The 23287-nt window shown below is 42.0% G+C and overlaps 2 protein-coding genes across 4 annotated transcripts in view; one reads left to right on the top strand and one right to left on the bottom strand.

Moving 5' to 3' along the window:
• The window catches only part of CCDC172 (coiled-coil domain containing 172), a 335882-nt gene that overhangs the window by 292095 nt on the left and 20500 nt on the right, over positions 1-23287 (bottom strand). The window lies entirely within an intron of this gene.
• Positions 1-23287, top strand: part of GFRA1 (GDNF family receptor alpha 1) — a 222125-nt gene that overhangs the window by 173989 nt on the left and 24849 nt on the right. For all 3 annotated transcript variants that reach the window (XM_082423430.1, XM_082423429.1, XM_082423431.1), the window contains 2 exons: positions 2278-2412; positions 12356-12537. In XM_082423430.1, the coding sequence (XP_082279556.1) occupies positions 2278-2412; positions 12356-12537 (317 nt within the window). The remainder of the gene's footprint in view (positions 1-2277; positions 2413-12355; positions 12538-23287) is intronic.

The raw sequence follows: 23287 nt of genomic DNA on the forward strand, positions 1-23287 counted from the left end.
AGTCAGAAAGGCTGTTTTCCAGAAATGGCCCTTTGGAAAGAAAATCCCTGCTCGCTATTAGTATTCTGGGTGATTCAGCTCCTGGTGGGTAGGGGGTGTTTCACCTAATTTTTTCGCCTGAGAACAGACATAGCAGAAATAGTGTTTTTGGTCTTTCAAGACCTAAGGCGTTAGAGGAACCAGGTTCTTGGCATTCCGGGGAGCAGTGCAAATAAACAAGGCACCAGTGCAAGTCGGAAGAGGGACAGAAAGAGGCAGATCTGTACCCAAGGATAAACGGGGGCAGCAGGAGGAAAGGAAGGGCTCTGGGTGCCAGGGCTGCAGAAGCCTTGGTGGCAGGGCTCGCTCACGATTGTCGTTTGAGAAGGAACACGTAATGAAGGCTGGGGAAGGATGAGGGAAATCACGGTTGTCAGAAGCCTGATGGCTCAGCCAGGGTGTGAGCGCCTGCCAGGATCACACAAGTCACCAGGCAGAAAGAAAGTCCCACCAAGAGTGACAGCACAGACCAAATTCTTTGTCACCAGAGTGTCTTCAGCAAGAGCCACTGGGACAATCACTGACTGTACTTAATGCAGGGATATTGCAGGTGCCTGCACACTCATCCCAACTATTTTTTTGGAAGGATACCTGTGCTCTCTTGGGTAATACCATTCACCAGCTATTGACCATTCTCATGGATAGGTCCCATGAGCTTATCTCCCTTAAGTCAGCCCTCCAAATTTGCATTCACTCTCTCCTTTTCTTAAATAAAGTAGTCCCTAGTAGGATTATTTATCAACTATGGAATTACAAGTTTAAGAAATAGATGAATTAAGTAAGGAGTGCTCATTGTAAAGAGTTTTTTTTAAAAAAATACAGAGAACCCAAAGGAGACAATGTTAAAGATCTACAGCCCCACTCCAGGATATAATCACTGTTTACACCTCAGTCTGTACCTTCTAAGTACACATGCTCATTAAATACTCCATACGGGGCCAAGCCTCAGGACTGCCAGGTGTTTCTGGCCTGAGGATGATGAAATCCTCATTATTTAAGGGAATAACTGGTTGAGACAATGCATTCTATGCACCAAAATTTATTTCTCTCTTGGGTCCAGCTCTTTCCCTCCACCCTGGTCATTGGGTTCTAACTTCTCTCAGGACAGAGCTTGCTCCTACTTCTTCCAAATGTCAGGGATCCATTCTGGTGCCAGGCATACAGTGGGTGCTTAGTAGGCATACGCTAACCTCTTCACTCAGCGTTTGGGGTGCCCGTTCCTTTCTCACCCAAAGTTAGAAGCTTCTCTCTCTGCTGTGGGTTGACATTTTCATCCCAAGGTATAATGGGACATTATTTAGTTCAAGTCAGTAAGGAATGTAGGGCAAAGAAGTTATGCCCTTGACCCAGACGAGCTTAAAAAGAATATTTTTTTCTGTTTCTGAACCAAATATATCCTGTGGCTCGCTGGACTGCCTGTTACTTCTTAATTCCACAAACTGTATAAAAACAGAAGGCTTCTTGGCACGAGTAGGCATTGCCTGGTGTGAGCCACCCAGGAGGAGACATTTGGGTCGTGTTAAGTATAAACGCATTGTTTATTTGTGCCAGTACAGAACTCATCAGAAGAACAATGAATACACAGGAAGATGTAGGCAAGAGCGGCCACCCAGCATTTCTTTGAGGACTTTTGAGGACTCTTAAGACAATACTCCAGGAGCCATTGGCTTAGAGAATTTCCATTGTTTATCTCCAATTCCATCACAACTTGGAACGCTAAATCAGTTGAGAGCCTCCTTGTATACATCCAGAACGTGGGGTAACCCATAAGGATAGCTTCTAAGCTTCTCTGGGTTACTCTGAAGGAGCCTGTTGCTTCCGAGGGAAGTAGAGGCAGCGTCCTAAAAGGATTTTTTAAGATGTGTAAAACCAGCTCTATCTGTTTTTGAAGATTAATGACATTTTCAAGAAAATGCAAGGGATTTGGCAACTCATGCATTCTAAGTTAATTCTCTCCTACTCCATGACATCCATACCATTTGTGCAGCGAAAAACACCCTAAGTGCAGCTTAAGGAGTTCTGTTAGAATTTTTTAAGTAAATGTGTAAATTATTTTATGTGCTCAGGATAAATTGCCAAGAAAATGCACTGCTTAACCTAATTTTCCACTCAGCAAACACAATGTTTGTAATTATCCACGGTGCATCCGCTGTCAGAGGAACATTTGTTTCTTTTTAGGCTCTAGGAAAGTTTATACCATCACACAAGAATAAAACGCCTTGTTTTTTACTCTTCTAGGTACAGTCATGACCCCCAACTACATAGACTCCAGTAGCCTCAGCGTGGCCCCCTGGTGTGACTGCAACAACAGTGGAAACGACCTGGAGGAGTGCTTGAAATTTCTGAATTTCTTCAAGGACAACACATGTCTTAGTGAGTTTGAAAAACAACAGGCAACAAACACACAAACATGTTTTCCCCTCTAAGTTCAAGCTGTCCCTTTGTGTTTCTTGTGTCTGCCTTCTCTCTCTCTCTCTCTGTCCCTTTTTTCCCTGATCGCTGCTGGTGAATCCAGCTCCTTTTGGCCACACTACGTAATGCAGAGGGGCCGGAGCAAGTGATGAACTGGGTGCTGCTAAGATGGCGAGTCCAGAGGCCCAGGAGAGTGAGAGATGCAAATAACCGAGGGTACATTGTGTGGGAAAGAACATTTCTACCCACAGATGAGATTTTGATCTTGGCAACCAACCCCAAGTCAGTTCCAGCAGTTCTTAAAACCTGGTCAGAATATACAACGTGAGACGCTCAGACAAGTTAGATGGGGGTAGGCCTCCAAGGGTTCTCTGAGAAAAATTAGAATGTTAACATCAATAGCCCCCTGGATGTTCAGGGTTGGCTCCGAGGAGAAGCAACGGTGCTTGAGTGAGATCGGCTGGCGATGCAGCCAGGAGCTTCATGAGGTCGGTTATCTCCGGAGATGAGCTGAGCCGGGGTTGGGGGGCGGGCAGTGGGCTCTGCTTGGGAACAGTACTGGTTATTATTGCAGGGTCCTTTAGGCAACTTGGAAACATGTTTCCCAAAGGGAGAGGGATAGAGAGAAATGTACGGGTGTGAGCGATGGGCCTCATCAGATGAACTCTGTAAGCACTGTGCCAGGTCTCCCTTCTGTCCACCGAGATGTGCACGCTCTAGGCGATGATCCAGCTGAGATGCTTGAATACCTTACTCGCATTTTGCGGTGGCAGCCACCATTAATTTATCGGGTGCCTGCTCTATGTGCAAATTCAGTCTGTGAGAAGTGTACCGTATACATTGTCGCACTGACTGTAACGTGCACCTAGGAGATGCAGGTGTTATCTCCACTTCACAGTTGAATAAACAGCTGGTATTCACCTAAACCAGTCGTGCCAGAGATAGGATCCAAAGCCCCCTGTGCCCTGAGGGCTTCTGTGTCAGGCCTGATATTGAAGGGCCTGATGGACAAGAACACGTGCCTGCACGTCGGGGACCAGGTATGACTTCCCAGTGGGAAGTGTGGACCAAGGTTCACCTACCCCTCTGAGCACTGTGCCCTCAGGTGACAATTTCTCCATGGTGCTCTGAGTGATTTCTAAAGAATTAGCAAACTATTTACTGCACGCACATGGGAAAGCTTTTAAGTGTTACTTCTAAAACCTCCTCAACTGTTTCTTTTGTTGAAAAGACAAATTTTAGTGATTTGCTCAGTAGGTACTTGGCTATAACCAAATGCTTTGATCATCTTAAAACTAAAACAAGCTTTTGGACACTTAAGTGAAATTTAAACCCATAAAACTAGTCTAAGGTATGGAGACATTTGCCAAGACATTGGGCACACCGCGGAACTACACCTTAAGCCTTTTATTTGGTCTTGACTAAAAAAAAAAGAAATATATATAAACACACACACACACACACACACACACACACATATCCTCTTTTTCACATCCTGCACACTCTTCTGGCAGAATCCAAGTTTTAATGAAGATAAAGCAATGACAATAGAGGTTAGTGTGAGAAAAAAGATTATACTCACTTGGGCTGGAAAACCACTGCCTCATAGAGAAATTAAAGTTGTCCCTGCTTAATAATATTTTTGTGAAGGGGATAATGGTATCTTATTGCTAATGACTTTTCAATAAAAATAAATGCGTTTGGTCTTCACTGGTGACCAAAGCCAGGCAGAATTTTTCATAGTCATTCCATTTATACTTTGATTAGATGGAACACAGGGCTGTAAATTCAGTCTCTTGCAACAGGCCCTAGAGTAGAAAGAATTAGAATTTGTAGATTCCAGCCCAAACGCAATAACCCAATTCTGCTCCCTTCAAATTAACCAACACCCTCCAATTCCCCTATCGTGAGCATGACTCCAGCCTGTTGTTTACTTCTGGTAATTGGGGAGGAGACAGTTATTTTCAAGTCAAAGTACATGGCCGAGGTGAAGGGAAGAGAGCAGAATGGTCCGGGGGCAGAGATGAGACATCAGTTACTGTCACTCAAGTCTTTTTTCAAGTGCCACCTTCGCCTCCCTGGACCACTCCATCGAAACTCCAGTTCCCCGTTCCCATCCTGGTGCTCCCTGAACCCCACCTCTGCGTCATCTTCCTCCAAGGATTTCTCACCACCTAATGTATTATATACTTTACTTATTTGCCTCCCCAACCAGAATGTGACCTCCACGAAGACAGGGACTTTTGTCTCTTGTTGCTGTCATTGTTGTCCCCTGCCGATTCCCAGCACAGAGCAGTGACTGGCGCTCAATAGACGTTCCACTGACACTTGAACGAATGAATGAGCAAGTAGACAAACAGTCTTCCCAAATGGCAAGGCAAACACGTTGGAAATCACAGACAGTTTCAACAAATGACATGGGTTTCCTGAATCTACATGCCTTAACAAGAAAAAGGAAGGTTTTGCTGTTTTCTTGTTGTTATCCTGGGTCATTTAAGGAAACTGGTCCCCCAAGTACCTCTTTCTTTACGTTCCTCCTACCCGTTAAGCCATGTAACATGGATGGGAGCATTAGAAGCATTGATATTAATTTGAAGCGGTTTCTTACAGCCTAAAAAATGTAGTTTTAGAAAACAAGCTTACAATTTGCTGAACTTAAAGGATAACAATTTTAGAACAAAATGTCCCTTCTAAGACGAAGATTAGGCTTAAATTATTCTGTCTTGTATATTGAAAAATGCCAGCTAAGAGTCATATATTAAAAATTTACACATTCAGGTCCCAAATGGAAGAGTTTCATTTCTTATACAATGAATATGAAATAAAAAATTCCTAAATCCATGCCAAATCCCCGAGGACCTGATTAAAAACTGTTTTTTATTCATCTTGTGGGGGAGAACAACACACAACCAATTTACTTGTGCCATAAAAACAATCTAATCCCATGAAATTATAATAGGATTTTAAAGTTTTACATTTTAAACTTTTCATTTAACAGGGCTGCTCCTTCCTAATTATGCAGATTTTGTTTGGACCACTGGGAACAAAAAGGGAAATAAAATAATCTTACTTAAATTTTCACTATATATTATTGATGAGGTTTGGGATAGATTTTTCTTTTAAAGAAACGGGTTGCGTTTGTACTTTGAGCAATGCTGGGCTCATAGTAGGTGCTCTGTGGTAGCGAATCACACTTTTTTGCTGTTTGATTTTACTGGCTGCCAAATTTCTATGCATGCCACTGAGTTACCCCAGTATCATAATTAGGGATGTGGTACTTTAAAAAAACACTAAATAGACTCCCTCTTTTGAGAACACCGGAATCACAACTAACTGCTGAACAATCATCGACAGGAAGACACTGGAACTCACCAAAAAAGATACCCCACATGCAAAGACAAAGGAAAAGCCGCAATAAAATGGTAGGAGGGGTGCAATCACGATAAAATCAAATCCCATAACTGCTGGCTGGGTGACTCACAAACTGGAGAACACTTATACCACAGAAGTCCACCCACTGGAGTGAAGGTTCTCAGCCCGACGTCAGGCTTCCAACCCTGGGGGTCAGAAAACGGGACGAGGAATTCCTAGAGAATCAGACTTTGAAGGTGAGTGGGCTTTGATTTCAGAACTTTGACAGGACTGGGGGAAACAGAGACTCCATTCTTGGAGGGCACACACAAAGTAGTGTGTACATTGGGACCCAGGGGAAGGAGCAGTGACCCCATAGGAGACTGAAGCAGACCTACCTGCTAGTGTTGGAGGGTCTCCTGCAGAGGCGGGGGGTGGCTGTGCCTCACTGTGAGGACAAGGACACTGGCAACAGAAGTTCTGGGAAGTACTCCTTGGCGTGACACCTCCCAGAGTCCACCATTAGCCCCACCACAGAGCCCGGGTAGGCTCCAGTGTTGGGTCGCCTCAGGCCAAACAACCAACAGGGAGGGAGCCCAGCCCCACCCATCAGCAGACAAGTGGATTAAAGTTTTACTGAGCTCTGCCCACCAAAGCAACACCCAGCTCTACCCACCACCAGTCCCTCCCATCAGGAAACTTCCACAAGCCTCTTCGATAGCCTCATCCACCAGAGGGCAAAAAGCAGAGCAGGAAGAACTACAATCCTGCAGCCTATGGAACAAAAACCACATTCACAGAAAGATAGACAAGATGAAAAGGCAGAGGGCTATGTACCAGATGAAGAAACAAGTTAAAACCCCAGAAAAACAACTAAATAAAGTGGAGATAGGCAATCTTCCAGAAAGAGAATTCAGAACAATGATAGTGAAGATGACCCAGGACCTCAGAAAAAAAAATGGAAGCAAAGAATTAGAAGATGCAAGAAATGTTTAACAAACATCTAGAAGAATTAAAGAACAAACAAACAGAGATGAACAATACAATAACTGAAATGAAAAATACACTAGAAGGAGTCAGTAGCAGAATAACTGAGGAAGAAGAACGGATAAGTGACCTGGAAGACAGAATGGTGGAATTCACTGCCGCTGAACAGAATAAAGAAAAAAGAATGAAAAGAAATGAAGACAGCCTAAGAGACCTCTGGGACAACATTAAACACAACAACATTCGCATTATAAGGGTCCCAGAAGGAGAAGAGAGAGTGAAAGGACCCGAGAAAATATTTGAAGAGATTATAGTCGAAAACGTCCCTAACATGGAAAAGGAAGTAGCCACCCAAGTCCAGGAAGTGCAGAGAGTCCCATACAGGATAAACCCAAGGAGAAACATGCTGAGACACATAGTAATCAAATCGGCAAAAATTAAAGACAAAGAAAAATTATTGAAAGCAGCAAGGGAAAAATGACAAATAACATACAAGGGAACTCCCATAAAGTTAACGGCTGATTTCTCAGCAGAAACTCTACAAGCCAGAAGGGAGTGGCATGATATACTTAAAGTGATGAAAGGGAAGAACCTACAACCAAATTACTCTACCCAACAAGGATCTCATTCAGATTCGATGGAGAAATCAAAAGCTTTACAGACAAGCAAAAGCTAAGAGAATTCAGCACCACCAAACCAGCTCTACAACAAATGCTAAAGGAACTTCTCTAAGTGGGAAACACAAGAGAAGAAAAGGACCTACAGAAACAAACCCCAAACAATTAAGCAAATGGTAATAGGAACATACATATCGATAATTACCTTAAACGTGAATGGATTAAATGCTCCAACCACAAGACACAGGCTTGCTGAATGGATACAAAAACAAGACCCACATATATGCTGTCTACAAGAGACCCACCTCAGACCTAGGGACACATACAGACTGAAAGTGAGGGGATGGAAAAAGATATTCCATGCAAATGGAAATCAAAAGAAAGCTGGAGTAGCAATACTCATATCAGATAAAATAGACTTTAAAATAAAGAATGTTACAAGAGGCAAGGACGGACACTACATAATGATCAAGGGATCAATCCAAGAAGAAGATATAACAATTATAAATATATATGCACCCAACATAGGAGCACCTCAATACATAAGGCAACTGCTAACAGCTCTAAAAGAGGAAATCGACAGTAACACGATAATAGTGGGGGACTTTAATACCTCACTTTCACCAATGGACAGATCATCCAAACAAAAAAGTAATAAGGAAACACAAGCTTTACATGACACAATAGACCAGATAGATTTAATTGATATTTATAGGACATTCCATCCAAAAACAACAGATTACACTTTCTTCTCAAGAGCTCACGGCACACTCTCCAGGACAGATCACATCCTGGGTCATAAATCAAGCCTCAGTAAATTTAAGAAAATTGAAATCATATCAAGCATCTTTTCTGACCACAATGCTATGAGATTAGAAATCAATTACTGGGGAAAAAAATGTAACTAACACAAACAAATGGAGGCTAAACAATACGTTACAAAATAACCAAGAGATCACTGAAGAAATCAAAGAGGAAATCAAAAAATACCTAGAGACTAATGATAATGAAAACACGACGATCCAAAACCTATGGGATGCAGCAAAAGCAGTTCTAAGAGGGAAGTTTATAGATATTCAAGCCTACCTCAAGAAACAAGAAAAATCTCAAATAAACAATCTAACGTTACCCCTAAAGGAACGAGAGAAAGAAGAAGAAACAAAACCCAAAGTTAGCAGAAGGAAAGAAATCATCGAGATCAGGGCAGAAATAAATGAAACAGAAACTAAGAAAACAGTAGCAAAGATCAATAAAACTAAAAGCTGCTTCTTCGAGAAGATAAACAAAATTGATAAACCATTAGCCAAACTCATCAAGAAAAAGAGGGAGGGCTTCCCTGGTGGCGCAGTGGTTGAGAGTCTGCCTGCCAATGCAGGGGACACGGGTTCGAGCCCTGGTCTGGGAAGATCCCACATGCCACGGAGCAACTAAGCCCGTGAGCCACAATTACTGAGCCTGCGCATCTGGAGCCTGTGCTCTGCAACAAGAGAGGCCGCGATAGTGAGACGCCCGCGCACCGCGATGAAGAGTGGCCCCCGCTTGCCACAACTAGAGAAAGCCCTCACACAGAAACGAAGACCCAACACAGCCATTTAAAAAAAAAAAAAAAAAAAAAAAAAGAGGGAGAGGACTCAAATCAATAAAATTAGAAACGAAAAAGGAGAAGTTACAACAGACACCGCAGAAATGCAAAGCATTCTAAGAGACTACTACAAGCAACTCTGTGCCAATAAAATGGACAACCTGGAAGAAATGGACAAATTCTTAGAAAGGTATAACCTTCCAAGACTGAACCAGGAAGAAATAGAAAATATGAACAGACCAATCACAAGTAATGAAATTGAAACTGTGATTAAAAACTTTCCAACAAACAAAAGTCCAGGACCAGATGGCTTCACAGGTGAATTCTATCAAACATTCAGAGAAGAGCTAACACCCATCCTTCTCAAACTCTTCCCAAAACTTGCAGAGGAAGGAACACTCCCAAACTCATTCAGTGAGGCCACCATCACCCTGATACCAAAACCAGACAAAGATACTACAAAAAAAGAAAATTACAGACCAATATCACTGATGAATATACATGCAAAAATCCTCAACAAAATACTAGCAAACAGAATCCAACAACACATTAAAAGGATCATACACCATGATCAAGTGGGATTTATCCCAGGGATGCAAGGATTCTTCAATATATGCAAAACAATCAATGTGATACACAATATTAAGAAATTGAAGAATAAAAACCATATGATCATCTCAATAGATGCAGAAAAAGCTTTTGACAAAATTCAACACCCATTTATGATAAAAACTCTCCAGAAAGTAGGCGTAGAGGGAACCTACCTCAACATAATAAAGGCCATATATGACAAACCCACAGCAAACATCATTCTCAATGGGGAAAAACTGAAAGCATTTCCTCGAAGATCAGGAACAAGACAAGGATGTCCACTCTTGCCACTGTTATTCAACATAGTTTTGGAAGTCCTAGCCACGGCAATCAGAGAAAAAAAAGAAATAAAAGGAATACAGATTGGAAAAGAAGTAAAACTGTCACTGTTTGCAGATGACATGATGCTATACATAGAGAATCCTAAAGATGCCACTAGAAAAGTGCTAGAGCTAATCAATGAATTTGGTAAAGTTGCAGGATACAAAATTAACGCACAGAAATCTCTTGCATTCCTATACACTAACGATGAAAAATCTGAAAGAGAAATTAAGGAAACACTCCCATTTACCATTGCAACAAAAAGAAGAAAATACCTAGGAATAAACCTACCTAGGGAGACAAAAGACCTGTTTGCAGAAAACTATAAGACACTGATCAAAGAAATCAAAGATGACACAAACAGATGGAGAGATATACCATGTTCTTGGATTGGAAGAATCAATATTGTGAAAATGACTATACTACCCAAAGCAATCTACAGATTCAATGCAATCCCTATCAAATTACCAATGGCGTTTTTTTTACAGAACTAGAACAAAAAAATCTTAAAATTTGTATGGAGACACAAAAGACCCCAAATAGCCAAAGCAGTCTTGAGGGAAAAAAACGGAGGTGGAGGAATCAGGCTCCCTGACTTCAGACAATACTACAATGTTACAGTAAGCAAGACAATACAGTACTGGCACAAAAACAGAAATACAGATCAATGCAACAGGATAGAAAGCCCAGAGATAAACCCACACATATATGGTCAACCAATCTATGACAAAGGAGGCAAGGATATACAATGGAGAAAAGACAGTCTCTTCAATAAGTGGTGCTGGGAAAACTGGACAGCTCCATGGAAAAGAATGAAATTAGAACACTCCCTAACACCATACAGAAAAATAAACTCAAAATGGATTAGAGACCTAAATATAAGACCAGGCACTATAAAACTCTTAGAGGAAAACATAGGAAGAACACTCTTTGTCATAAATCACAGCAAGGTCTTTTTTGATCCACCTCCTAGAGTAATGGAAATAAAAACAAAAATAAACAAATGGGACCTATTGAAATTTAAAAGCTTTTGCACAGCAAAGGAAACCGTAAACAAGACTAAAGGACAACCCTCAGAATGGGAGAAAATATTTGCAAAGGAATCAACGGACAAAGGATTAATCTCCAAAATATATAAACAGCCCATGCAGCTCAATATTAAAAAAACAAACAACCCAATCCAAAAATGAGCAGAAGTCCTAAATAGACATTTGTCCAAAGAAGACATACAGATGGCCAAGAGGCACATGAAAAGCTGCTCAACATCACTAATTGTTAGAGAAATGCAAATCAAAACTACAATGAGGTATCACCTCACACAAGTTAGAATGGGTATCATCAGAAAATCTACAAACAACAAGTGCTGGAGAGGGTGTGGAGAAAAGGGAACCCTTTTGCACTGTTGGTGGGAATGTAAATTGAAATAGCCACTATGGAGAACAGTATGGAGGTTCCTTAAAAAACTAAAAATAGAATTACCATATGACCTAGCAATCCCACTACTGGGCATATACCCAGAGAAAACCATAATTCAAAATACACATGCACCCCAATGTTCACTGCAGCACTATTGACAATAGCCAGGTCATGGAAGCAACCTAAATGCTCGTCGACAGACAAATGGATAAAGAAGATGTGGTACATATATACAATGGAATATTACTCAGCCATAAAAAGGAACGAAATTGGGTCATTTGTAGAGACGTGGATGCATATAGAGACTGTCATACAGAGTGAAGTAAGTCAGAAAGAGGAAAACAAATATCGTATATTAACGCATATATGTGGAACCTAGAAAATGGTACAGATGAACCGGTTTGCAGAGCAGAAATTGAGACACAGAAGTAGAGAAAAAACGTATGGACACCAAGGGGGGAAAGTGGCGGGGATGGGGTGGTGGTGGACTGAATTGGGAGATTGGGATTGACATGTATACACTGATGTGTATAAAATGGATGAGTAATAAGAACCTGCTGTATAAAAAAATAAATAAAATTAAATTAAAAAAAGAAAAAAACAAAAAACAAACAAAAAAACACTAAATGGTTTGCATTTAGTATAGAATTTTGACACAAGCATTTTCCTGGAAGATGGACCAGTGACTGTGATCCCAAATAACAGGTCTGAGGCTGGCTTTCAAAAGGCTCGACTGATGGGTGTTTCAGGGCAAGGGTCTTGCTCCACACCTGGTACGTGATTAGGGACACAATACATATTTGTTGTACTTAGAGCAGAGCTAAGTGTCCAGCTCAGGGTTTAATGAATGAATTAATTTTTGAGCACCTGACCCATGGCTGGCTTTCAGCGTGTGGAGGGTGGATGGATGGATGGGTTTTGTTCAGACAAGTCCAGTGCTCTCATCAGAATTTCTGGTGTGCCTCTATGGCTTCATGTATCCTGTCTGTTACATTTGCTGCTTGACTTTGAAATTGGATTTCCTCCTGTTTTACTGCAGAAAATGCAATTCAAGCCTTTGGCAATGGCTCAGATGTGACCGTGTGGCAGCCAGCCCTCCCAGTTCAGACCACCACTGCCACCACCACCACAGCCTTCCGGGTCAAGAACAAGCCCCTGGGGCCAGCAGGCTCTGAGAATGAAATCCCCACTCATGTTTTACCACCTTGTGCAAATTTACAGGTAAGAGCAGGGGCCTGAACTCCCTGTCGGTGCTTACTTCTGAGGGGAACACAGATTCATTTTCTGAAATGCATTTATAGATGGAGGGAGAATCTTGGAATGCTGCTCAGGTTTGAGTCTCAAAAGTGCATTTTAACCATGAGAGATGGAGACCGTGATGTTCTCTAGAGTGGAGAGAAGGATGATGGGCTCTGGAACTGACTCTGCCATTGACGAGGGCAGGGGCTTTGGTCAAGGTACTTGTATTGGCCTTGGTGTCTTCACCTATAAAATGAGGGCTCTGGGCAGATGAATCCTTAAGCTTTCTGTTTGCAGGGTGGTGGCATTGAGTTAGCTATTTATTTATTTATTATGCTTTTTCAGTGTTCTGTACAAAGCAGCAACGTACAGAAGAGGAAGGAGCTCTTGGATTTTTGTTTTTAATTTTTAAATTAAAAAAAGATTCGCATACAATTTGTAAAGGATACTTTCCATTTACAGTTATTACAAAATATTGACTATATTCTCTGTGTTGTACAATACATCCTTGAGACCATCTTACACCCAATAGTTTGCACCTGCTGCTCCGCCATCCCTGTATTGCTCCTCCCCGCTTCCTTCTCCCCACTGGTAACCACTAGCTTGTTCTCCATATCTGTGAGTCTGCTTCTTTTTTGTTACGTTCACTAGTTTGCTGTACTTCTTAGATTACACATATAAGTGATATCATACAGTATTTTTCTTTCTCTGTCTGACTTATTTCACTTAGCATAATACCCTCCAAGACCATCCATGTTGCTGCAAATGGCAAAATTTCATTCTATTTTATGGCTGAGTAGTATTCCATTGTACATATATATACATCTTCTTTATCCATTCATCTGTTGATGGACACTTAGGTTATTTCCACATCTTGGCAATTGTAAATAATGCTGCTATGAACATTGGGGTGCATGTATCTTTTCAAATTAGTGTCTTTGTTTTTCTCACATATATACCCAGGAGTGGAATTGCAGAGTCATGTGTAGTTCTATTTTTCGTTTTTTTGAGAAACCTCCATAATGTTTTCCACAGTGGCTGCACCAATTTACATTCCCACCAACAGTGTACAAGAATTCCCTTTTCTCCACATCCTCAAAAACATTTGTTATCTGTGTTCTTGTTGACGATAGACATTCTGACAGGTGTGAGGTGATATCTCATTGTGGGTTTGATTTGCATTTCCTTGATGATTAGTGATGTTGAGCATCTTTTCATGTGCCTGTTGGCCATATGCATTTCTTGTTTGGAAAAATGTGTATTCAGTTCTTCTGCCCATTTTTTTTTTTAATTTTTGAATTTTATTTTATTTTCTTATGCAGCAGTATCTTATTAGTCATCCACTTTATACACATCAGTGGATACATGTCAATCCCAATTTCCCAGTTCATCACACCACCACCCCTGCCCACTGCTGCTTTCCCCCCTTGGTGTCCATACTTTGTTCTCTACATCTGGGTCTCAATTTCTGCCCTGCAAACTGGTTCATCTGTACCATATTCCTAGATTCCAAATATATGCGTTAATATGTGATATTTGTTTTTCTCTTTCTGACTTACTTCACTCTGTGTGACAGTCTCTAGATTCATCCACGTATCAACAAATGACCCAATTTTGCTCCTTTTTATGGCTGAGTAATATTCCATTGTATGTATATACCACATCTTCTTTATCCATTCGTCTGTCGATGAGCATTTAGGTTGCTTCCATGACCTGACTATTGTAAATAGTGCTGCAGTGAACATTGGGGTGCATGTGTCTTTTTGAATTACGGTTTTCTCTGGGTATATGCCCAGTAGTGGGACTGCTGGGTCATATGGTAATTCTATTTTTAGTTTTTTAAGGAACCTCCATACTGTTCTCCATAGTGGCTGTATCAATTTACATTCCTACCAACAGTGCAAGAGGGTTCCCTTTTCTCCACACCCTCTCCAGCACTTGTTGTTTGTAGATTTTCTGATGATACCCATTCCACCTGGTGTGAGGTGATACCTCATTGTAGTTTTGATTTGCATTTCTCTAATAATTAGTGATGTTGAGCAGCTTTTCATGTGCTTCTTGGCCATGTGTATGTCTCCTTTGGAGAAATGTCTATTTAGGTCTTCTGCCCATTTTTGATTGGGTTATTTTTTTTTTTAATATTGAGCTGCATGAGCTGTTTATATATTTTGGAGATTAATCCTTTGTCCATTGATTCATTTGCAAGTATTTTCTCCCATTCTGAGGGTTGTCCTTTCATCTTGTTTATGATTTCCTTTGCTGTGCAAAAGCTTTTAAGTTTCATTAGGTCCCATTTGTTTATTTTTGTTTTTATTTCCATTACTCTAGGCAGTGGATCAAAGAAGATCTTGCTGTGAGTTATGTCAAAGAGTGTTCTTCCTATGTTTTCCTCTAAGAGTTTTATAGTGTCCAGTCTTACATTTAGGTCTCTAATCCATTTTGAGTTTATTTTTCTGTATAGTGATAGGGAGTGTTCTAATTTCATTCTTTTCCATGTAGCTGTCCAGTTTTCCCAGCACCACTTATTGAAGAGACTGTCTTTTCTCCATTGTATATCCTTGCCTCCTTTGTCATAGATTGGTTGACCATATATGTGTGGGTTTATCTCTGGGCTTTCTATCCTGTTGCATTGATCTGTATTTCTGTTTTTGTGCCAGTACTGTATTGTCTTGCTTACTGTAACATTGTAGTATTGTCTGAAGTCAGGGAGCCTGATTCCTCCACCTCCGTTTTTTTCCCTCAAGACTGCTTTGGCTATTTGGGGTCTTTTGTGTCTCCATACAAATTTTAAGATTTTTTTGTTCTAGTTCTGTAAAAAAATGCCATTGGTAATTTGATAGGGATTGCATTGAATCTGTAGATGGCTTTGGGTAGTATAGTCATTTTCACAATATTGATTCTTCCAATCCAAGAACATGGTATATATCTCTCCATCTATTTGTATCATCTTTGATTTCTTTCATCAGTGTCTTATAGTTTTCTGAGTACAGGTCTTTTGTCTCCCTAGGTAGGTTTATTCCTAGGTATTTTATTCTTTTTGTTGCAATGGTAAATGGGAGTGTTTCCTTAATTTCTCTTTCAGATTTTTCATCATTAGTGTATAGGAATGCAAGAGATTTCTGTGCATTAATTTTGTATCCTGCAACTTTACCAAATTCATTGATTAGCTCTAGAACTTTTCTGGTGGCATCTTTAGGATTCTCTATGTATAGTATCATGTCATCTGCAAACAGTGACAGTTTTACTTCTTCTTTTCCAATCTGTATTCCTTTTATTTCTTTTTCTTCTCTGATTGCCGTGGCTAGGGCTTCCAAAACTATGTTGAATAACAGTGGCAAGAGTGGACATCCTTGTCTTGTTCCTGATCTTCGAGGAAATGCTTTCAGTTTTTCCCCATTGAGAATGATGTTTGCTGTGGGTTTGTCATATATGGCCTTTATTATGTTGAGGTAGGTTCCCTCTATGCCCACTTTCTGGAGAGTTTTTATCATAAATGGGTGTTGAATTTTGTCAAAAGCTTTTTCTGCATCTATTGAGATGATCATATGGTTTTTCTTCTTCAATTTCTTAATATTGTGTATCACATTGATTGTTTTGCATATATTGAAGAATCCTTGCATCCCTGGGATAAATCCCACTTGATCATCGTGTGGTCCTTTTAATGTGTTGTTGGATTCTGTTTGCTAGTAGTTTGTTGAGGATTTTTGCATGTATATTCATCAGTGATATTGGTTTGTAATTTTCTTTTTTTGTAGTATCTTTGTCTGGTTTTGGTATCAGGGTGACGGTGGCCTCACTGAATGAGTTTGGGAGTGTTCCTTCCTCTGCAATTTTTGGGAAGAGTTTGAGAAGGATGGGTGTTCGCTCTTCTCTGAATGTTTGATAGAATTCACCTGTGAAGCCATCTGGTCCTGGACTTTTGTTTGCTGCAAAGTTTTTAATCACAGTTTCAATTTCTTTACTTGTGATTGGTCTGTTCATATTTTCTATTTCTTCCTGGTTCAGTCTTGGAAGGTTATACCTTTCTAAGAATTTGTCCATTTCTTCCAGCTTGTCCATTTTATTGGCATAGAGTTCCTTGTAGTAGTCTCTTGGGATGCTTTGTCTTTCTGCGGTGTCTGTTGTAACTTCTCCTTTTTCATTTCTAATTTTATTGATTTGAGTCCTCTCTTTTTCTTGATGAGCTTGGCTAATGGTTTATCAATTTTGTTTATCTTCTCAAAGAAGCAGCTTTTAGTTTTATTGATCTTTGCTATTGTTTTCTTTGTTTCTGTTTCATTTATTTCTGCTGTGATCTTGATGATTTCTTTCCTTCTGCTAACTTTGGGTTTTGTTTGTTCGTCTTTCTCTAGTTCCTGTAGGTGTAAACGTTAGATTGTTTATTTGAGATTTTTCTTGTTTCTTGAGGTAGGCTTGAATATCTATAAACTTCCCTCTTAGAACTGCTTTTGCTGCATCCCATAGGTTTTGGATCGTCGTGTTTTCATTATCATTAGTCTCTAGGTATTTTTTGATTTCCTCTTTGATTTCTTCAGTGATCTCTTGGTTATTTAGTAACGTATTGGTTAGCCTCCATTTGTTTGTGTTTGTTACATTTTTTTTCCCAGTAATTGATTTCTAATCTCATAGCATTGTGGTCAGAAAAGATGCTTGATCTGATTTCAATTTTCTTAAATTTACTGAGGCTTGATTTATGACCCAGGATGTGATCTGTCCTGGAGAATGTGCCGTGAGCTCTTGAGAAGAAAGTGTAATCTGTTATTTTGGATGGAATGTCCTATAAATATCAATTAAATCTATCTGGTGTATTGTGTCATTTAAAGTTTGTGTTTCCTTATTACTTTTCTGATTGGATGATCTGTCCATTGGTGAAAGTGAGGTATTAAAGTCCCCCACTATTATTGTGTTACTGTCGATTTCCTCTTTTAGAGCTGTTAGCAGTTGCCTTATGTATTGAGGTGCTCCTATGTTGGGTGCATATATATTTATAATTGTTATATCTTCTTCTTGGATTGATCCCTTGATCATTATGTAGTGTCCGTCCTTGCCTCTTGTAACATTCTTTATTTTAAAGTCTATTTTATCTGATATGAGTATTGCTACTCCAGCTTTCTTTTGATTTCCATTTGCATGGAATATCATTTTCCATCCCCTCACTTTCAGTCTGTATGTGTCCCTAGGTCTGAGGTGGGTCTCTTGTAGACAGCATATATGTGGGTCTTGTTTTTGTATCCATTCAGCAAGCCTGTGTCTTGTGGTTGGAGCATTTAATCCATTCACGTTTAAGGTAATTATCGATATGTATGTTCCTGTTACCATTTTCTTAATTGTTTGGGGTTTGTTTCTGTAGGTCCTTTTCTTCTCTTGTGTTTCCCACTTAGAGAAGTTCCTTTAGCATTTGTTGTAGAGCTGGTTTGGTGGTGCTGAATTCTCTTAGCTTTTGCTTGTCTGTAAAGCTTTTGATTTCTCCATCGAATCTGAATGAGATCCTTGTTGGGTAGAGTAATTTGGTTGTAGGTTCTTCCCTTTCTTCACTTTAAGTATATCATGCCACTCCCTTCTGGCTTGTAGAGTTCCTGCTGAGAAATCAGCTGTTAACCTTATGGGAGTTCCCTTGTATGTTATTTGTCATTTTCCCTTGCTGCTTTCAATAATTTTTCTTTGTCCTTAATTTTTGCCAATTTGATTACTATGTGTCTCAGCGTGTTTCTCCTTGGGTTTATCCTGTATGGGACTCTCTGCACTTCCTGGACTTGGGTGGCTATTTCCTTTCCCATATTAGGGAAGTTTTTGACTATAATCTCTTCAAATATTTTCTTGGGTCCTTTCTCTCTCTCTTCTCCTTCTGGGACCCTTATAATGCAAATGTTGTTGTGTTTAATATTGTCCCAGTGGTCTCTTAAGCTGTCTTCATTTCTTTTCATTCTTTTTTCTTTATTCTGTTCCACAGCAGTGAATTCCACCATTCTGTCTTCCAGGTCACTTATCTGTTCTTCTTCCTCAGTTATTCTGCTATTGATTCCTTGTAGTGCATTTTTCATTTCAGTTATTGTGTTGTTCATCTGTGTTTGTTTGTTCTTTAATTCTTCTAGATCTTTTTGTTAAACATTTCTTGCATCTTCTCGAGCTTTGCTTCCATTATTTTTCCAGGGTCCTGGATCATCTTCACTATCATTATTCTGAATTATTTTTCTGGAAGGTTGCCTAGCTCCACTTCATTTAGTTGTTTTATTGGGGTTTTATCTTGTTCCTTCATCTGGTACATAGCCCTCTGCCTTCTCATCTTGTCTATCTTTCTGTGAATGTGGTTTTTGTTCCACAGGCTGCAGGATTGTAGTTCTTGCTTCTGCTTTTTGCCGTCTGGTGGATGAGGCTATCTAAGAGGCTTGTGGAAGTTTCCTGATGGGAGAGACTGGTGGTGGGTAGAGCTGGGTGTTGCTTTGGTGGGCAGAGCTCAGTAAAACTTTAATCCACTTGTCTGCTGATGGGTGGCGCTGGTTTCCCTCCTTGTTGGTTGTTTGGCCTGAGACGACCCAACACTGGAGCCTACCCGGGCTCTTTGGTAGGGCTAATGGTGGACTCTGGAAGATGTCACGCCAAGGAGTACTTCCCAGAACTTTTGCTGCCAGTGTCCTTGTCCTCATGGTGAGACACAGCTACCCCCTGCCTCTGCAGGAGACCCTCCAACACTAGCAGTTAGGTCTGCTTCAGTCTCCTATGGGGTCACTGCTCCTTCCCCTGGGTCCCAGTGCACACACTACTTTGTGTGTGCCCTCCAAGAGTGGAGTCTCTGTTTCCCCCAGTCCTGTCAAAGTCCTGCAATCAAATCCCGCTAGCCTTCAAAGTCTGATTCTCTAGGAATTCCTCCTCCTGTTGCTGGACCCCCAGATTGGGAAGCCTGACGTGGGGCTGAGAACCTTCACTCCAGTGGGTGGACTTCTGTGTTATAAGTGTTCTCCAGTTTGTGAGTCACCCACCCAGTAGTTACGGGATTGATTTTATTGTGATTGCACCCCTCCTACCATCTCATTGCAGCTTCTCCTTTGTCTTTGCATGTGGGGTATCTTTTTTGGTGAATTCCAGTGTCTTCCTGTCAATGATTGTTCAGCAGTTAGTTGTGATTCTGGTGTTCTTTCAAGAGGGAGTGAGAGCACGTCCTTCTACTCCGCCATCTCGAACGAATCTCCCTCTTCTGCCCATTTTTTAATCGGTTGTTGGTTTCTTTGATGTTGAGTTGTATGAGCTGTTTATATATGTTGGATATTACTCCCTATCAGTCATATCATTTGCAAACATTTTCTCCCATTCAGTGGGTTGTCTTGGGGACTCTTGGCTTTGTCAACATCATTGCCATTTAGGCTCAATGTGGAATATTTAACTCTATCTAAAGATAAGCCAGAAACAGTGTTACTATCCAAGTGTTAAGGCAAATGTAGAGTCCTACTCGGGTTCATTTTTCAGGAAGCAGAAGGAGATGCTCTTTCGTGGTTTGAGGAGCTGGAAGGCACTGCACTGAAAACCCCTCGTGTGAATAGAGTCCAGTGAGAACGGCCCAAAGACTTCTTTGGAGTTGATTCAGATCTCCAAGGGAAAGAAGCACAATGACATACAAACAGTCGTTTCCTAACTTTAGTCAAAGCAGAGTGTTGATTCTGCCTTTTTGTTGATTTTTTTCATCATAATGAGTATTCAGCTATTTTGGAACATCTTCATACACTCACCAAGTATTTTCACACACCTCACCTCTTTGGATGTTACCCTCCTGACAGCTGCTCGAGAGATGCTATGATTGTGTTGTTACTGCAGCCTTGGAGGACGTGGGGCTCAGGAGGGGACACTTTGGCTTGAGCCTGCAGAGCTAGCAAGTCACAGAACCAGCCCTGGAATCTAGAGGCTTGTGTTCTTTCCACGGTTCTTCCTGGATTTGAGAGGCAGCAGTGACCACATGGTGACTTCTGCCTCCTGCCATGCCAGGGGAGGGGACATGTGCCAGGCACCGTGCTGTCACTTCACACTTGTCACTGGAATCCATCCTCCCATCTCCCCACCACCCCCGGCCCAGGCCCCGCCAAGGATCAGCCTCACCAGAACACTCACCAGAAACTTCTCTGACAAATACCTTCTTGACTCACAACCCAGTCTGTGTCCTAGAAAGTATTGGGGCAGTTTTTTCACTTGTGATTTGCTTGGTATCTTCTCACCCCCAACACTCCCCTCTTTTTCTTAGATATCCTACCTGCCATTCAGCTGAGCTTTAGTCTCTGTCTTCGTCCTCCTGGGTCCCCACCAACACACACCATCATATACACCCACACACAAGCCTGAGGAGAAGGCGGGTAGGGAAGACACAAGCTAAGGTCAACCAGATGTTCTTCATACTTCTAAAGTGTTTCCTGAGCCCTTCGCATGTCCAGTGCACTGTGCAGGAAATGCCAGAACTAGGAGGAGGCTTGGGGAATATTATGGCATGTAACTGCCCCATCCTGCAGTACAGCCCTGTGGTTCAGGGAGGGGAAGTGACTTGCACTAAGTCCCCCAGCTGGTTAGAGGTGGGTCTAGAGGCAGACATAGCACCACAGAGCACAGTTTTTTTTTATCTTTGGCCAGGCCTCAGCGTCCTGCTTCCTCTTAGGTCAGCGTTCTGTTCTTGTCGGGTCCGCTCAGCTTCCAGCAACTGTAAAGACAGGTGGCCAGATGAGGGTAGGACCCTGTTAGGATGAGGTGATGACAGTGGCCAGAGGTGGTTCCTGACCACAAGAAGAGGCAAGCTTTGGCTGCAGCAAAACCGGGTTCTTCTCTGCTCGCGTCTAAGTGCACAGAGCATGACGGCAGAGGCAGTGTTCACCGGGTTTATTAAGCTCCTTTTGTGTTCTGCAAACTTCATGGAGATGGGCATTCAAAAAAAATTCTGTCCTCAGTGAACATACAAATAGTGGGCAAGACGCAGCTTGTCAGCATTTTTGGAAGGTCAGACTAAGTTAATAGATGGCATCTCAGAAGAATACTCATCACTGGAAACTCCCTGAAATTAGTTTCCCCCATGAGAGAGGAGTGTGACAGCCATGCAGAGGTGTTCTCCCCATCTCCCTGCCCCCCGGCCCACCAGATCACCTGGCTTCTGCTTCTCGGGGTACAGTGCTTGGCTTGGCCACATGGTATTTACCTCCAACAAGATCTGCCCGACCACCCCTCCCTGTCAGGGGGACTCTGTGCCACTGCAGGGTCACCCTGGCAATGTCAGGGGAGACATGAGCTCTTTTCCCAAGAAACAGCCTTTCCTTCCCCTGTATTAGTGATAGGAACTCTGCCTCATAAACAGAGGGGCAAAGTAAAATTAAAGCATGATGTTTCTCTCAGGGCTGCCATTTAACTTCTCAGCAGAAGGGGAAATGGAGACGTGGGAACACCAAGGAAGGAGGGGGTGGCCACACCTCTCTCCCCGATGACACACACACAATCCACACATCTTGGAGCTAAACAGCATTTTACTTCTAGGGAGCTCTTAAGGGTTCCACAAAACCTCACCTTACCTCCTAAGACGACTGTCTGTCTGAGCCCATTTTTTGCGCACATGAGGCAGGGGGTGAGGGCTTGGGTTTTGCAGCCAAGCCTGTGTGCAGACCCAGGCTCTCGTCCTTACCAGCATCATGACCTCTCCAAGCCTCCGCTTCGTCATCTACAAAATGTTACGACTGCCTAGCTGCTAGATTAAGAGGATTAAATGGGGGTAATGTTTCAGTGCTTGGGGCAGAGTGAATGCTCCAGAATGTCACATGTGATGCTTAATCCCAAGTCAGTTGGCCATTTGGCCCTTTGCAAGAGATGGATGGTGGCGTTGTGCCTTGCTTGGGGGGGTGTTACACTAGGGAACATTGGTGTGAGTTGCACTAACAGGTATATAGTGTGTTTCATTTTGCAAAACATTTCACATGCATTGTGCCCTTTAGTCCTCACAGCAGCCCATGAGTCAGGTATGATAAACATCCTTCTCTTTTACAGATGAGGCAAGTGAGGCAGGGACAGGCTAGGAACATAACTGAGATCACACAGTAATTCTGTAGTGGGGCTAGGATTTCTTCCTTTTTTTTTTTTTTTTTAAATTTTATTTATTTTTGGCTGTGTTGGGTCTTCGTTTCTGTGCGAGGGCTTTCTCTAGTTGCGGCAAGCGGGGGCCACTTTTCATCGCGGTGCGTGAGCCTCTCACTGTCGCGGAGCACAAGCTCCAGACGTGCAGGCTCAGTAGTTGTGGTTCACAGGCCTAGTTGCTCTGCGGCATGTGGGATCTTCCCGGACCAGGGCTCAAACCCATGTCCCCTGCATTGGCAGGCAGATTCTCAACCACTCCACCACCAGGGAAGCCCGGGGCTAGGATTTCTGACTCTGAGGCCAGTGTACTTTTGCCTTGTTCCGTGACCTTGGACAACCTGGGCTCTTTCTTTCTTTCTTATTTATTTATTTATTTATTATTTATTTATTTATTTTTGGCTGTGTTGGGTCTTCGTTTCTGTGCAAGGGCTTTCTCCAGTTGCGGCGAGCGGGGGTCACTCTTCATCGCGGTGCACGGGCTTCTCTTGTTGCGGAGCACAGGCTCCAGATGCGCAGGCTCAGTAGTTGTGGCTCACGGGCCTAGTTGCTCCGCGGCATGTGGGATCTTCCCGGACCAGGGCTCGAACCTGTGTCCCCTGCATTGGCAGGCAGATTCTCAACCACTGCACCACCAGGGAAGCCCTGG

The sequence above is a fragment of the Balaenoptera physalus genome (assembly GCF_965194825.1).
Source record: "Balaenoptera physalus genome assembly, chromosome: 14".
Taxonomy (NCBI): Eukaryota; Metazoa; Chordata; class Mammalia; order Artiodactyla; family Balaenopteridae; genus Balaenoptera; species Balaenoptera physalus.